General features: G+C 47.0%; 1 protein-coding gene across 1 annotated transcript; it reads right to left on the bottom strand.

Annotated features, from left to right (window-relative positions):
* Positions 1–3211: 3211 nt before the first annotated feature.
* On the bottom strand, positions 3212–8994 carry LOC149984296 (single-strand DNA endonuclease ASTE1-like). The gene is made up of 6 exons (XM_090230531.1): positions 8139–8994; positions 7100–7486; positions 4867–5387; positions 4447–4738; positions 4240–4414; positions 3212–4105 (listed from the first exon to the last, which is right to left on the bottom strand). The coding sequence occupies exons 1-6, from the start codon at positions 8887–8889 to the stop codon at positions 3970–3972; spliced, it is 2262 nt and encodes a 753-aa protein (XP_090086657.1). The 5' UTR covers positions 8890–8994; the 3' UTR covers positions 3212–3969.
* Between the last annotated feature and the right edge of the window lie 5284 nt (positions 8995–14278).

The following is a 14278-nucleotide window of genomic DNA, read 5'->3' on the forward strand; positions in this document are numbered from 1 at the left end:
TTCTCTGTAATAAATGTACAAGGAATAATAATACATTTTATTTTGTAAAGTGGTTTTCTTGCATCAAACAACAACATTTTCAGTCACCTTGTCTGTAGGACAAGTGGACAAACAGGTTCATCTCAACTCAACATTATTGATCAACGAGCCACAGTACTTGGCCACTGTTTTAACTTTAACTTAAAGCGGGTACAGCCTCAGTGTTCACTGTAAACATGCACCAGAAGTTGCACAGAATTTTCACAACATACAAATTTGCGCTCTGCAGACCTGAAAATTGCTGACTGCCGAAAATAATTAGAGGGATCATTGACTACCACTACTACTACTACTACGAATCCACCATAATACATCTACTTCAGGACCAGCAAGCATTTCATTTAGGACATTTATTTTTCTAGTCATTAAAACATGTACATCAAATATTTCATAACAATTTGCTGAAATAACGGAACATTAACAATATATGGGATTTATGTATCACTTTCTCAAAGACTCAAAGCCGCTTTTTGACAGCAATTAAATATAAAACAAATAAAACCTGGTCAAACGTATAACTTTTATTTTTCGATTTTATCCTTTATAAAATGTATCTTTTAATGTATATTTTATAAACGTATTTTATAGTTAATGATAAAAACAAAGTTTATGACAGTTGTTAAAATAAACAAATTGGGCACATTTGGGCAGTCTTGACACAAAACTTTGAACAGAAATGCAATGGTTCATTGGATCAGTCTAAAACTTTGCACATACACTGCTGCCATCTACTGGCCAAAATCTAAATTGCAGCTGGGATGGAATAATACATTATGGCCTTTCTCTTGCATTTCAAAGGTGATGGTACAAAAGAAGTACAAAAATAACGTTGGTTTTTTTCTTTGTATTATCTTTTACCGGATCTATTGTGTTATATTCTCCTACATTAATTTAACATTTCCACAAACATCAAAGTGTTTCCTTTCAAATGGTACCAAGAATATCTATATCCTTGCTTCAGGGCCTGAGCTACAGGCAGTTAGATTTGGGTATGTCATTTTAGGAGAAAATTGAAAAAAGGGGCAGATCCTTATTTAAGGTACTGTCAAAACTAAAATACCACCTATGCAGGATTTAACAATTGAACTCTCCCCTGTCTACTGACCTAGTACACAGCAAGGGACTGTTCCTCAAACTCAACGGTAAGGGCCTTGCAGTAAAGCGGGATATCCCCAAAGTCGAGTGCCTCCCTCACCCTGAACCAATAAACCTGGTGCCTTTTCAGGATCGTCCGGGCCAGAGTTTCAACCTCAGCACACTGAATGGGCTGCCCGCCCCTGGGTTGGCTTAGTCCAGACACGCCCCTCTTATAACTCCTACCAATGCACTCAGTACCTATAGTTGGGTCTCAGGCTCCTTTATACCAGCAACTCAGGTTCCCGACAGACTAACTAACCAGATGCTAAAATTACCCCCCCCCCTGGGTTGTGCCGTGGCGGAGATCTTTGTGGGCTATACTCGGCCTTGTCTCAGGATGGTAAGTTGGTGGTTGAAGATATCCCTCTAGTGGTGTGGGGGCTGTGCTTTGGCAAAGTGGGTGGGGTTATATCCTTCCTGTTTGGCACTGTCCGGGGGTGTCATCGGATGGGGCCACAGTGTCTCCTGACTCCTCCTGTCTCAGCCTCCAGTATTTATGCTGCAGTAGTTTATGTGTCGGGGGGCTGGGGTCAGTTTGTTATATCTGGAGTACTTCTCATGTCCTATCCGGTGTCCTGTGGGAATTTAAGTATGCTCTCTCTAATTCTCTCTTTCTCTCTTTCTTTCTCTCTCTCGGAGGACCTGAGCTCTAGGACCATGCCTCAGGACTACCTGGCATGATGACTCCTTGCTGTCCCCAGTCCACCTGGCCGTGCTGCTGCTCCAGTTTCAACTGTTCTGCCTGTGATTATTATTATTTGACCATGCTGGTCATTTATGAACATTTGAACATCTTGGCCATGTTCTGTTATAATCTCCACCCGGCACAGCCAGAAGTGGACTGGCCACCCCACATAGCCTGGTTCCTCTCTAGGTTTCTTCCTAGGTTTTGGCCTTTCTAGGTAGTTTTTCCTAGCCACCGTGCTTCTACACCTGCATTGTTTGCTGTTTGGGGTTTTAGGCTGGGTTTCTGTACAGCACTTTGAGATATCAGCTGATGTACGAAGGGCTATATAAATACATTTGATTTGATTTGATCAAGTCTATTTCAGAAACCTAGAGAAAAGCACTGGTATAACTCATTGATGACACATGGTTTCAGAACAATAAAGCAAGTTTATTCAAAGTTCCAGAAACAACCATAAAAAAATTCCAGATCAATCAACCAATCACAAATCAATATCACAAATCAACCAATCACAAATCAACCAATCACAAATCAATATCACAAATCAACCAATCACAAATCAACCAATCACAAATTAATATCACAAATCAACCAATCACAAATCAATGATAAGATCAAATCAACCATGAATTAACTTTATAGATGCCTCCAGCGCCCTTAAACCATTAGTGGGATGTGCCAATAAAATGTTATTTGTCGATCACAATTTTATCAGAAGGACAATATTTAATGACAATAATAACAAGAAAAACCTTCTACAATTTATAAACGGCTCTTTGTCTCCCCCTCAAGATGATCAGTCCCTCAGTTGGTGTCTAAAAAAACTCTGTAACAGCTACATTAACACACTTCTGTCAATGAGGTCACCTTAACGATTCCTCCGAAAATGTTACTTTAAACCAAGTAGAATAAAAACCTTAAAATATCTCAAGCTAAAATGCGAAAGCAAAAATCTTGTTCCAGCAGTCGACAGGTTGTTCCAGCTCAAAGAGAGTCCGTTCTACCATCAGTCTTCCTGTCTGCTAACTCATTGTGGCTAACTCCTGCTCCAATGATGCATTAACACCTAATGCGGCATTTGCTCATGAGGTGCATTTTCAGCACCAACTAACCCCCCACCTCCTGCCTGGCTGTTCTGTCCTGTGGATTTACAATTCAAGCTAGAAACCTCCATTACTGCACTACTTTAATCCTCCTTTCATATTTCACAATGTTTTCAACTTTCAACATTTAACATGTTTAACCTTTAATGATCATTACAATAAACTTCAGTCCCAATTCATTTCTTCTCTTTTTTTCTTATTTTATTTAAATAAATGTAAATTCTCTTATCTATGTTCATTCTTCTTTATTCTCTGTGTGTGAATGAAAGTGAAACTCCTTCATGAGTTTGTGTGTGTGTGTGTTTGTGTGTGTGTGTGTGTGTGTGTGTGTGTGTGTGTGTGTGTGTGTGTGTGTGTGTGTGTGTGTGTGTGTGTGTGTGTGTGTGTGTGTGTGTGTGTGTGTGTGTGTGTGTGTGTGTGTGTGTGTGTGTGTGTGTGTGTGTGTGTGTGTATGCAAGTGGGGCCTTCCTATCCAGGCCCTCTGTCACTAAAATGTCACAGAAAACTGGGTCCCTAGTGGTCCCTATATAGTGGTCCCTATATTGTGGTCCCTATATAGTGGTTCCTATATAGTGGTCCCTATATAGTGGTCCCTATATAGTGATCCCTATATAGTCGTTCCCCATAGTGGTCCCTATATAGTGGTTCCTATATAGTGGTCCCTATATAGTGGTCCCTATATAGTGGTCCCTATATAGTGGTCCCTATATAGTGGTCCCTATATAGTGGTCCTATATAGTGGTCCCTATATCTATAACTCAGCAGATGTATGTATAGTGGTTCATATATCTATAACTCAACAGTTATATAGTGGTCTGTATTTAGTGGTCCCGATATTTACAACTTGACAGAGCTTTGTTAAATATTTCCTTCTTCTTGCAGTGGGACATTGGGACTTCAGTACAACCTCCTCCGGCACCATCATCATCATCAACATCCTCTTCTTCCTCCAGCACCAGAATCTGTGGAGGGTCCGTCAGGTTGTCCAGTGGTCTCAGCTTCCTAGGAGTTGAGTATGGCTTCCAGCATGGCTCTGTACAGCTGCCCAGAGGAAGGGTCTTCCATCAGGAGAGAATCCGGGGTCACCCCCCGTCTCAGTTGGCCCACAAGCTGGTGCAGCAGACTACCCTTGTACAGCCTAGACTCCAACAGGGAAACAACAGAGGGTTGAATTAGCTGTGTTGCTGCTGGGCTAGAAAACAATGTAAAGGAATACCACTGGTCTACTCTAGAGGTTAGAGGTTGGGGTTGTTTTAGGAAGTGACACCTTACCAGGCACACTGAGGCTCAGGTAGAGGGAGACACAGAAGTTGGTTCAGGTAAAGGCCATCCCTCATGCAGCGCTGCCATTGGTTATAGGCGTGGGCCACACCCAGGTCTGGACTCATAGCACGTCTCTGAATCAGCCCTCTCATCCTCTCCAACACTGGTCCCTCCTCTATAAACCCTGATACACAAGAAGGGGAGGAGTCATTGGCTGCACTTCACGCACTTTATTTATAAATTCCAAGTTGTGTGTGGCTGTGTGTGTGTTTTCATTCATATTCTGGTCCATACCTCTCTGGCTCTTCCTCTGTCTGCAGAGCTCTCCATACACCAGTCCTAGTAGCAGGGCCTGCAGGAGAGGATGGTCTGGTCGGGGATGGGCATGCCTCAGCCAGTAGTAGGTAACAGCCACAGGAAGTCCCAGGTGAGGTGGGAGACCCTTCAAAGTGGACTGGGACACACCAACGGTCTCCAAAAACACCTCAAGCCGCACTAAATGTGGAGCCTAAGAAACAGAACAAGAGAATGAGAATTAATTTCAGAATCAACAGCAGCATGTTTATATTATACTGCATACTACATCACATGTATACATACCTGATATACTGTATACTATATCACATGTCGACATACCTGATCCAGTGTGTCCAGCTGCAGCTGTTGTGCAGCACTGGGCAGGATGGCTGTAACCATGCTGCTGGTCAGGTTTGTTTCTTCCCTGTCATACTCCTCCACTTCCCTCCCCTCACCCAGCAGCAGCCCGTAGAATGCCTGCCGTATGGGCCGAGAGGTGATGTTCCCACTGGGTAAGCTGTGATCTTCCACTTGGATACCCTGTATCACTGGCCTACGCTGCAGAATGTATATCATGTAGGGGGGAAGTGTCCCCTTCGTCAACGGCAGCAGAGTCCAGTCTGGAAGGACACTCAGATGGTCTGGGAGAAGGCCGGCATCAGGAGCCTCGCCATCATTGAAGAAACGCTCCAGGCAACCGGGTTGAATCTGGTATGTTTCTATGCCCCGAGAGAGGGCCTGGAGGGCAGCATCCATGTTGTTTTCCCCATGACAAATGAGGAGGTGCACATTGTCCAAGGCCTCCTGCTTCTCCTGGAAACTGGCCAGCCATTTCAGCAACTTGTTGAAAAAGACAACCCCTTCCCAAGCACAAAAAAACAACACACATATATATATATATATATATATATATAAAATATTGCAGGCATTGAATATACCTTTGAGCATCAATTACACCAGTTATTAATTACACTTTGGATGGTGTATCAATACACCCAGTTACTACAAAGATATGGGTATCCTTCCTAACTCAGTTGCCAGAGAGGAAGGAAACTGCTCAGGGATTTCACCTTGAGGTCAATGGTGACGTTAATGGCTGAGATAGGAGAAAACTGAGGATCAACAACATTGTAGTTATTCCACAATACTAACCTAATTGACAGAGTGAAAAGAAGGAAGCCTGTACAGCAGAGATCTCCAACCTTTTCTAGCATGACAGCTACATAAAGAAAAATGAATTTCACGAGCTACTCATTTTTTTAATAGCTTTCAAATCGTCAAATTCTTCTCCTCTCCTCAACCCTGCAACTCTTCCCCTGTTCCTTGTACAAGATATGTGTTTTCTGGCAATATATAATAGTCAAATAACAATTCTAAGGGGGCCCTATAAAATGTTATTTTGAATTATTCCAAATTCTGTTTTTTACTCTCAATATTACAATTATTCAGAGAGAAACAATGGAAATTGATGTTCTGAGTCAATGCTTAAATCACATCAACAGAAAAATGTAGAGGTCTGAAAAAAAAATGCTAACAAATGTAAAAAAAATCTGTAATTCCCCTTTAATTGTACATCTAGCAGGAGAGGAATGTATTAGTTTAGCAATGTTTCTGCTGTTAGGCCTACTGCTGCAGCACATCATGGCAGAGACTGCTAAACAATGGCCTCCTAATTTATGCAAATAATCATGATATCCAAAACCATTCAACAGTTTGGGGTCACTGAGAAATGTCCTTGTTTTTGAAAGAAAAACATCAAATTGATCAGAAATACAGTGTAGAAATTGTTAATGTTGTAAATGACTATTGGAGCTGGAAACGGTTGATTTGTTATGGAATATCTACATAGGCGTACAGAGGCCCATTATCAGCAACCATCACTCCTGTGTTTCAATGGCACGTTGTGTTAGCTAATTCAAGTTCATCATTTTAAAAGGCTAATTGATCATTAGAAAACCCTTTCGCCATTATGTTAGAAGAGTTGAAAACTGTTGTACTGATTAAAGAAATAATAAAACTGTCTTTCTTTAGACTAGTTGAGTATCTGGAGCATCAGCATTTGTGGGTTCGATTACAGGCTCAAAATGGCCAGAAACTTGTCAGCCTATTCTTGTTCTGAGAAATTAAGACTATTCCATGCGAGAAATTGCCAAGAAACTGAAGATCTCGTACAACGCTGTGTACTACTCCCTTCACAGAACAGCGCAAACTGGCTCTAACCAGAATAGAAATGTTTAAATTCATGGTCAGACAACACAAAGAGAGAATGGTACATAAAAAAGGAATTACGTTCCATTGACGTGCGCTTAACTTGGGTCTTAATCGGCCCTCATTAGGAGGAATGTATTATATAAAACGTTTTCTATTCCATCTGACTTGGAAATGAAACAGACAAGCTGCTGCACATAATTTGTAAAAACGGGTTGGGTTGTTTGTTCTCTGGATCTGGAACCCAAACTGGTTGGGTTGTTTGTTCTCTGGATCTGGAACCCAAACTGGTTGGGTTGTTTGTTCTCTGGATCTGGAACCCAAACTGGTTGGGTTGTTTGTTCTCTGGATCTGGATCCCAAACTGTCTGGGTTGGTTGGTGTCTGGATCTGGAACCCAAACTGGTTGGGTTGTTTGTTCTCTGGATCTGGATCCCAAACTGGCTGGGTTGTTTGTTCTCTGGATCTGGATCCCAAACTGGTTGGGTTGTTTGTTCTCTGGATCTGGATCCCAAACTGGCTGGGTTGGTTGGTGTCTGGATCTGGATCTGGATCCCAAACTGGCTGGGTTGGTTGGTGTCTGGATCTGGATCTGGATCCCAAACTGGCTGGGTTGGTTGGTGTCTGGATCTGGAACCCAAACTGGTTCCAGATGTTTGTTCTCTGGATCTGGATCCCAAACTGGTTGGGTTGGTTGGTGTCTGGATCTGGAACCAAAACTAGTTGGGTTGGTTGGTATGGACAGGTATAAGCTACGGACAATGAACACAATCGAATTTTATCAATGGAAATTTGAATGCACAGAAATACCGTCACAAGATTCCGAGGCCCAATGTCGTGCCATTCATCTGCCCCCATCACCTCATGTTACTGGTTGGTAGGTGATCAAATACTTATGTCATGCAATAAAATGCAAATTAATTACTTAAAAATCATACAGTGATTTTCTGGATTTTTGTTTTAGATTCCGTCTCTCACAGTTGAAGTGTACCTACGATAAAAAATTACAGACCTCTACATGCTTTGTAAGTAGGAAAACCTGCAACATCGGCAGTGTTTCAAATAGTTGTTCTCCCCACTGTATATATATCAATATTTGTTAACTAGGCAGGTCAGTTCAGAACTAATTCCTATTTACAATGACGGCCTAGGAACAGTGGGTTAACTGTGTTGTTAAGGGGCAGAACGACAGATTTTTTTCACCTTGTTAGCTCGGGAATTCGATCTAGCAAGCTTTTGGTTACTGACCCAACGCTCTAATCACTAGGCTGCCTGCCGTCCCTACACTCTAACCACTAGGCTACCTGCCGTCCCTACACTCTAACCACTAGACGACCTGCCGCCCCAAATGCATCTGTAGTAGTTATGTTTACTTCGGTATACGCGTAAAATGTTCAAACTTACCGCGCTTCCAATTGGGTTCCATCGACAAGCTGTCTTCAAACTTGATGGGAAAGCCCATCTTATCCAAGTTGACATAGTCATTTCCTGTGATGGCACCAAAGACTGGGAGAAGCTGTCTGTTGATGTTGACTTGTCTGCAGAAGCTTGTTGTGGTGTACCGCTTGCAGGGGATGTAATTTTGAGGACTCCAGCGTTGCACTGACGCGTTCTGCCACTGAAAATGGGACATGGGAAGAAATCCTGCCTGGATGTCAAAAATATAAAAGTCACTGTCATTGGACAGGACCGGACACTTCCACTTTTGAGCCAGTGAGGCTATTTCTTGGTCTGCCTCAGAAAGGGCCTGTGCGAACGGCACATTCAAGCTGGAGAGAACCTGTTTAAAGACTTGTCTGGCAAGGGTTGGTATTAACCAGGCCCCTCGAAGCCCCTTGGACCACTTGTTGGCTGTGTCGATCTTTGATTCAGCTCGTTTTCTGACAGTTTCAAACTTTTTGTCGGTGTGGTCGGAGCCTCCGTCTATAATCACATACGGTTCAATGCTACAATCTCTCAGCGCCTTAAAGAACTTGCAGACCTGGTCCTCAAATACATCATAATCCCCTCCATGCTGCTGATCCACACATGAGGTCAAATAAAGAGAGTGGTAGATATTACAACCATCTATGACTACCTTGCTGTTTCTGAAATGATCATTTGTTAAAATCTCTCCATGATCACCTATAAATTTGGCCAAACCCTTGATACCCATGATGAGATCCTTCTAGGATATGATGTCTCTCGAAGTGAAGAGGTTCAGTCACAGGACTATTTATAGGATCATTACAAAGGAAGGGTTTACATTTCGTTAAGTTTCCCTTTCAATACGTCATCTCCCTAATCTCTGTATGGGCACTTGCTGAGCAGGTCTAGACTAGTTTATGGGAAATCCTATATGAAAATAATACAGTCAGAAATGGGTTACAACTGTGGTGGTGGTGTGGGCTACCATGGTGGTGGTGTGGGCTACCATGGTGGTGGTGTGGGCTACCATGGTAGTGGTGTGGGCTACCGTGGTGGTGGTGGTGTGGGCTACCGTGGTGGTGGTGTGGGCTACCATGGTGGTGGTGGTGTGGGCTACCGTGGTGGTGGTGTGGACTACCATGGCGGTGGTGGTGTGGGCTACCATGGTGGTGGTGGTGTGGGCTACCATGGTGGTGGTGGTGTGGGCTACCATGGTGGTGGTGGTGTGGGCTACTGTGGTGGTGGTGTGGGCTACTGTGGTGGTGGTGTGGGCTAACATGGTGGTGGTGGTGTGGGCTACCATGGTGGTGGTGGTGTGGGCTACCATGGTGGTGGTGGTGTGGGCTACCATGGTGGTGGTGGTGTGGGCTACCATGGTGGTGGTGGTGTGGGCTACCATGGTGGTGGTTGTGTGGGCTACCGTCGTGGTGGTGTGGACTACCATGGTGGTGGTGTGGACTACCATTATGGTGGTGGTGTGGGCTACTGTGGTGGTGGTGTGGACTACCATGGCGGTGGTGGTGTGGGCTACCTTGGTGGTGGTGGTGTGGGCTACCATGGTGGTGGTGGTGGTGTGGGCTACCATGGTGGTGGTGTGGGCTACCATGGTGGTGGTAGTGTGGGCTAACATGGTGGTGGTGTAGGCTACCGTGGTGGTGATGTGGGCTACCATGGTGGTGTGGGCTACCATGGTGGTGGTGTGGGCTACCGTGGTGGTGATGTCGGCTACCATGGTGGTGGTGATGTGGGCTACCATGGTGGTGATGTGGGCTACCATGGTGGTGGTGTGGGCTACCATGGTGGTGATGTGGGCTACCATGGTTGTGATGTGGGCTACCATGGTGGTGATGTGGGCTACCATGGTGGTGATGTGGGCTACCATGGTGGTGATGTGGGCTACCATGATGGTGGTGTGGGCTACCATGGTGGTGATGTGGGCTACCATGGTGGTTGTGTGAGCTACCGTGGTGGTGATGTGGGCTACCATGGTGGTGGTGATGTGGGCTACCATGGTGGTGGTGTGGGCTCCCATGGTGGTGGTGATGTGGGCTACCATGGTGGTGATGTGGGCTACCATGGTGGTGGTGTGGGCTACCGTGGTGGTGATGTGGGCTACCATGGTGGTGATGTGGGCTACCATGGTGGTGATGTGGGCTACCATGGTGGTGATGTGGGCTACCATGGTGGTGATGTGGGCTACCATGATGGTGGTGTGGGCTACCATGGTGGTGATGTGGGCTACCATGGTGGTGGTGTGGGCTACCATGGTGGTGATGTGGGCTACTAGTTAAATTGCAGGAAGACATGGAGTAACAGGTCTAAGGTTTAAACGTGTATTCAGTTCAAATACAAGAGGGGAGTTCCGGTTTAGCAGGTGAATGGAGAAGAAGCTCGTGGACGAAGCTCCTACGTATTAGTTAATTTTGCCAAATATGAACTTTGCAGTTACATTTGGGCACGCTTTTCATCCAAAATTTGAGGTGGGTGGACTGAGGTAGGGCGGAGAGGTAGGGAAGGGACTAGGGGGGGTTGGGTGGGTGTGTTGAATGGAGGGGGGGGATATGGTCAAATCCTTAATGTACATTATGTAAAACTTTTATAAAAATATGTGGACATGGAGTGAAGAGTTTCAGTCACATGACTATCTACATCATCATCATTACAATGGATAGTTTTCTCTTTTGTTAAGTTTCCTTTTCCCGAAAACCTAACAGGCAAACGCCCTGGATGAGGGATGTAAAATGCAAACAGTGGTCATCAAACATGATCACTTAGACACTGTCAGGTAACTGACTTACCTGGTCTAGTTTTCTGTTCTATTGTATTTGGACATGAAACCTCCATGACAGATTAACTGCTGCATACTGTTTGTATAAACTGGTTGGGTGGGTTGGCAAAGGCTTGTATTTAGTTTAGATTAACGGTGGTGGTGTGGGCTACCGTGGTGGTGGTGGTGAGGGCTACCGTGGTGGTGGTGGTGAGGGCTACCGTGGTGGTGGTGGTGAGGGCTACCATGGTGGTGGTGGTGAGGGCTACCATGGTGGTGGTGGTGAGGGCTACCGTGGTGGTGGTGGTGAGGGCTACCGTGGTGGTGGTGGTGAGGGCTACCGTGGTGGTGGTGGTGAGGGCTACCATGGTGGTGGTGGTGAGGGCTACCATGGTGGTGGTGGTGAGGGCTACCATGGTGGTGGTGGTGTTGGTGGAAGCGGTGTGGGATACCATGGTGGTATAGGCTACCATGGTGGTTGTGGTGGTGTGGCGTAGTGGTGGTGGTGGTGTGGAATACCATGGTGGTGGTGGTGTTTGCTACCATGGTGGTGGTGGTGGTGTGGGCTACCATGGTTGTGTGGGCTACCATGGTGGTGGTGTTGGTGGTGGTGGAAGTGGTGTGGGCTACCGTGGTGGTATGGGCTACCATGGTGGTGGTCGTGGTGGTACAGGCTACCGTAGTGGTGGTTTTGGTTGTGTAGGCTACTATGGTTGTGGTGGTGGTGTGGGCTACCATGGTGGTGGTGGTGGGGTGGGCATCCATGGTGGCGGTGGTGGTGGTGTTGGTGTGGGCTACCATGGTGGTGGTGGTGGGGTGGGCATCCATGGTGGAGGTGGTGGTGGTGTTGGTGTGGGCTACCATGGTGGTATTGGTGGTGTGGGCTACCATGGTGGTGATGTGGGCTACCATGGTGGTGGTGTGGGCTACCATGGTGGTGATGTGGGCTACCATGGTGGTGGTGTGGGCTACCATGGTGGTGATGTGGGCTACTAGTTAAATTGCAGGAAGACATGGAGTAACAGGTCTAAGGTTTAAACGTGTATTCAGTTCAAATACAAGAGGGGAGTTCCGGTTTAGCAGGTGAATGGAGAAGAAGCTCGTGGACGAAGCTCCTACGTATTAGTTAATTTTGCCAAATATGAACTTTGCAGTTACAAATGGGCACCCTTTTCATCCAAAATTTGAGGTGGGTGGACTGAGGTAGGGCGGAGAGGTAGGGAAGGGACTAGGGGGGGTTGGGTGGGTGTGTTGAATGGAGGGGGGGGATATGGTCAAATCCTTAATGTACATTATGTAAAACTTTTATAAAAATATGTGGACATGGAGTGAAGAGTTTCAGTCACATGACTATCTACATCATCATCATTACAATGGATAGTTTTCTCTTTTGTTAAGTTTCCTTTTCCCGAAAACCTAACAGGCAAACGCCCTGGATGAGGGATGTAAAATGCAAACAGTGGTCATCAAACATGATCACTTAGACACTGTCAGGTAACTGACTTACCTGGTCTAGTTTTCTGTTCTATTGTATTTGGACATGAAACCTCCATGACAGATTAACTGCTGCATACTGTTTGTATAAACTGGTTGGGTGGGTTGGCAAAGTCTTGTATTTAGTTTAGATTAACGGTGGTGGTGTGGGCTACCGTGGTGGTGGTGGTGAGGGCTACCATGGTGGTGGTGGTGAGGGCTACCATGGGGGTGGTGTTGTGGGCTACTATGGTGGTGGTGGTGAGGGCTACCGTGGTGGTGGTGGTGTGGGCTACTATGGTGGTGGTGGTGGTGGTGTGGGCTACAGTGGTGGTGGTGGTGAGGGCTACTGTAGTGGTGGTGGTGAGGGCTACTGTGGTGGAGGTGGTGTGGGCTACTATGGTGGTGGTGGTGAGGGCTACCATGGTGGTGGTGTTGTGGGCTACCATGGTGGAGGTGGTGTGGGCTACCATGGTGGAGGTGGTGTGGGCTACTATGGTGGTGGTGGTGGTGGTGTTGGCTACCATGGTGGTGGTGGTGTTGGTGGAAGTGGTGTGGGATACCATGGTGGTATAGGCCACCATGGTGGTTGTGGTGGTGTGGGCTACCATGGTGGTGGTGGTGAGGGCTACCATGGTGGTGGTGTTGTGGGCTACCATGGTGGAGGTGGTGTATGCTACCATGGTGGTGGTGGTGAGGGCTACCATGGTGGTGGTGTTGTGGGCTACCATGGTGGAGGTGGTGTGGGCTACCATGGTGGTGGTGGTGTGGGATACCATCGTGGTGGTGGTGGTGTGGGCTACCATGGTGGTGGTGGTGTGGGCTACCATGGTGGTGGTGGTGTGGGCTACCATGGTGGTTGTGGTGGTGTGGCGTAGTGGTGGTGGTGGTGTGGGCTACTATGGTGGTGGTGGTGAGGGCTACCGTGGTGGTGGTGGTGTGGGCTACTATGGTGGTGGTGGTGGTGGTGTGGGCTACCGTGGTGGTGATGGTGAGGGCTACTGTGGTGGTGGTGGTGAGGGCTACTGTGGTGGAGGTGGTGTGGGCTACTATGGTGGTGGTGGTGAGGGCTACCATGGTGGTGGTGGTGTGGGCTACCATGGTGGTGGTGGTGGTGGTGAGGGCTACTGTGGTGGTGGTGGTGAGGGCTACTGTGGTGGTGGTGGTGAGGGCTACCATGGTGGTGGTGTTGTGGGCTACCATGGTGGAGGTGGTGTGGGCTACTATGGTGGTGGTGGTGGTGGTGTTGGCTACCATGGTTGTGTGGGCTACCATGGTGGTGGTGGTGTTGGTGGAAGTGGTGTGGGCTACTATGGTGGTGGTGGTGAGGGCTACCATGGTGGTGGTGTTGTGGGCTACCATGGTGGAGGTGGTGTGGGCTACCATGGTGGAGGTGGATTTGGGCTACCATGGTGGTGGTGGTGTGGGATACCATGGTGGTTGTGGTGGTGTGGGCTACCATGGTGGTGGTGGTGAGGGCTACCATGGTGGTGGTGTTGTGGGCTACCATGGTGGAGGTGGTGTGGGCTACCATGGTGGTGGTGGTGTGGGATACCATGGTGGTGGTGGTGGTGTGGGCTACCATGGTGGTGGTGGTGTGGGCTACCATGGTGGTGGTGGTGTGGGCTACCATGGTTGTTGTGGTGGTGTGGGCTACCATGGTGGTTGTGGTGGTGTGGCGTAGTGGTGGTGGTGTTTGCGGTAGTCCTTTAGGCGTGTTTCCTCCATGTTCTTGGGCACAGGAACGATGGTGGTCTGCTTGAAACATGTTGGTATTACAGACTCGGTCAGGGACAGGTTAAAAATGTCAGTGAAGACACTTGCCAGTTGGTCTGCGCATGCTCTGAGTACACGTCCATCCTGGTAATCCCCGCAGCCTTGTGAATGTTGACCTGTT

Source organism: Oncorhynchus mykiss, chromosome 3 (genome assembly GCF_057628025.1).
Source record: "Oncorhynchus mykiss isolate SJ-2025 chromosome 3, ASM5762802v1, whole genome shotgun sequence".
Taxonomy (NCBI): Eukaryota; Metazoa; Chordata; class Actinopteri; order Salmoniformes; family Salmonidae; genus Oncorhynchus; species Oncorhynchus mykiss.

What these genes read in the sequence shown, in the direction of transcription:
- LOC149984296 (XM_090230531.1), bottom strand. Translation starts at nt 8,889, where the DNA reads ATGGGTATCAAGGGTTTGGCCAAATTTATAGGTGATCATGGAGAGATT. An exon ending in AAATAAAGTGCGTGAAGTGC is followed by an intron (nt 4,415 to 4,446) that starts AGCCAATGACTC and finishes CTTGTGTATCAG; the next exon opens with GGTTTATAGAGGAGGGACCA. An exon ending in CCTGAGCCTCAGTGTGCCTG is followed by an intron (nt 4,106 to 4,239) that starts GTAAGGTGTCAC and finishes GTTGGAGTCTAG; the next exon opens with GCTGTACAAGGGTAGTCTGC.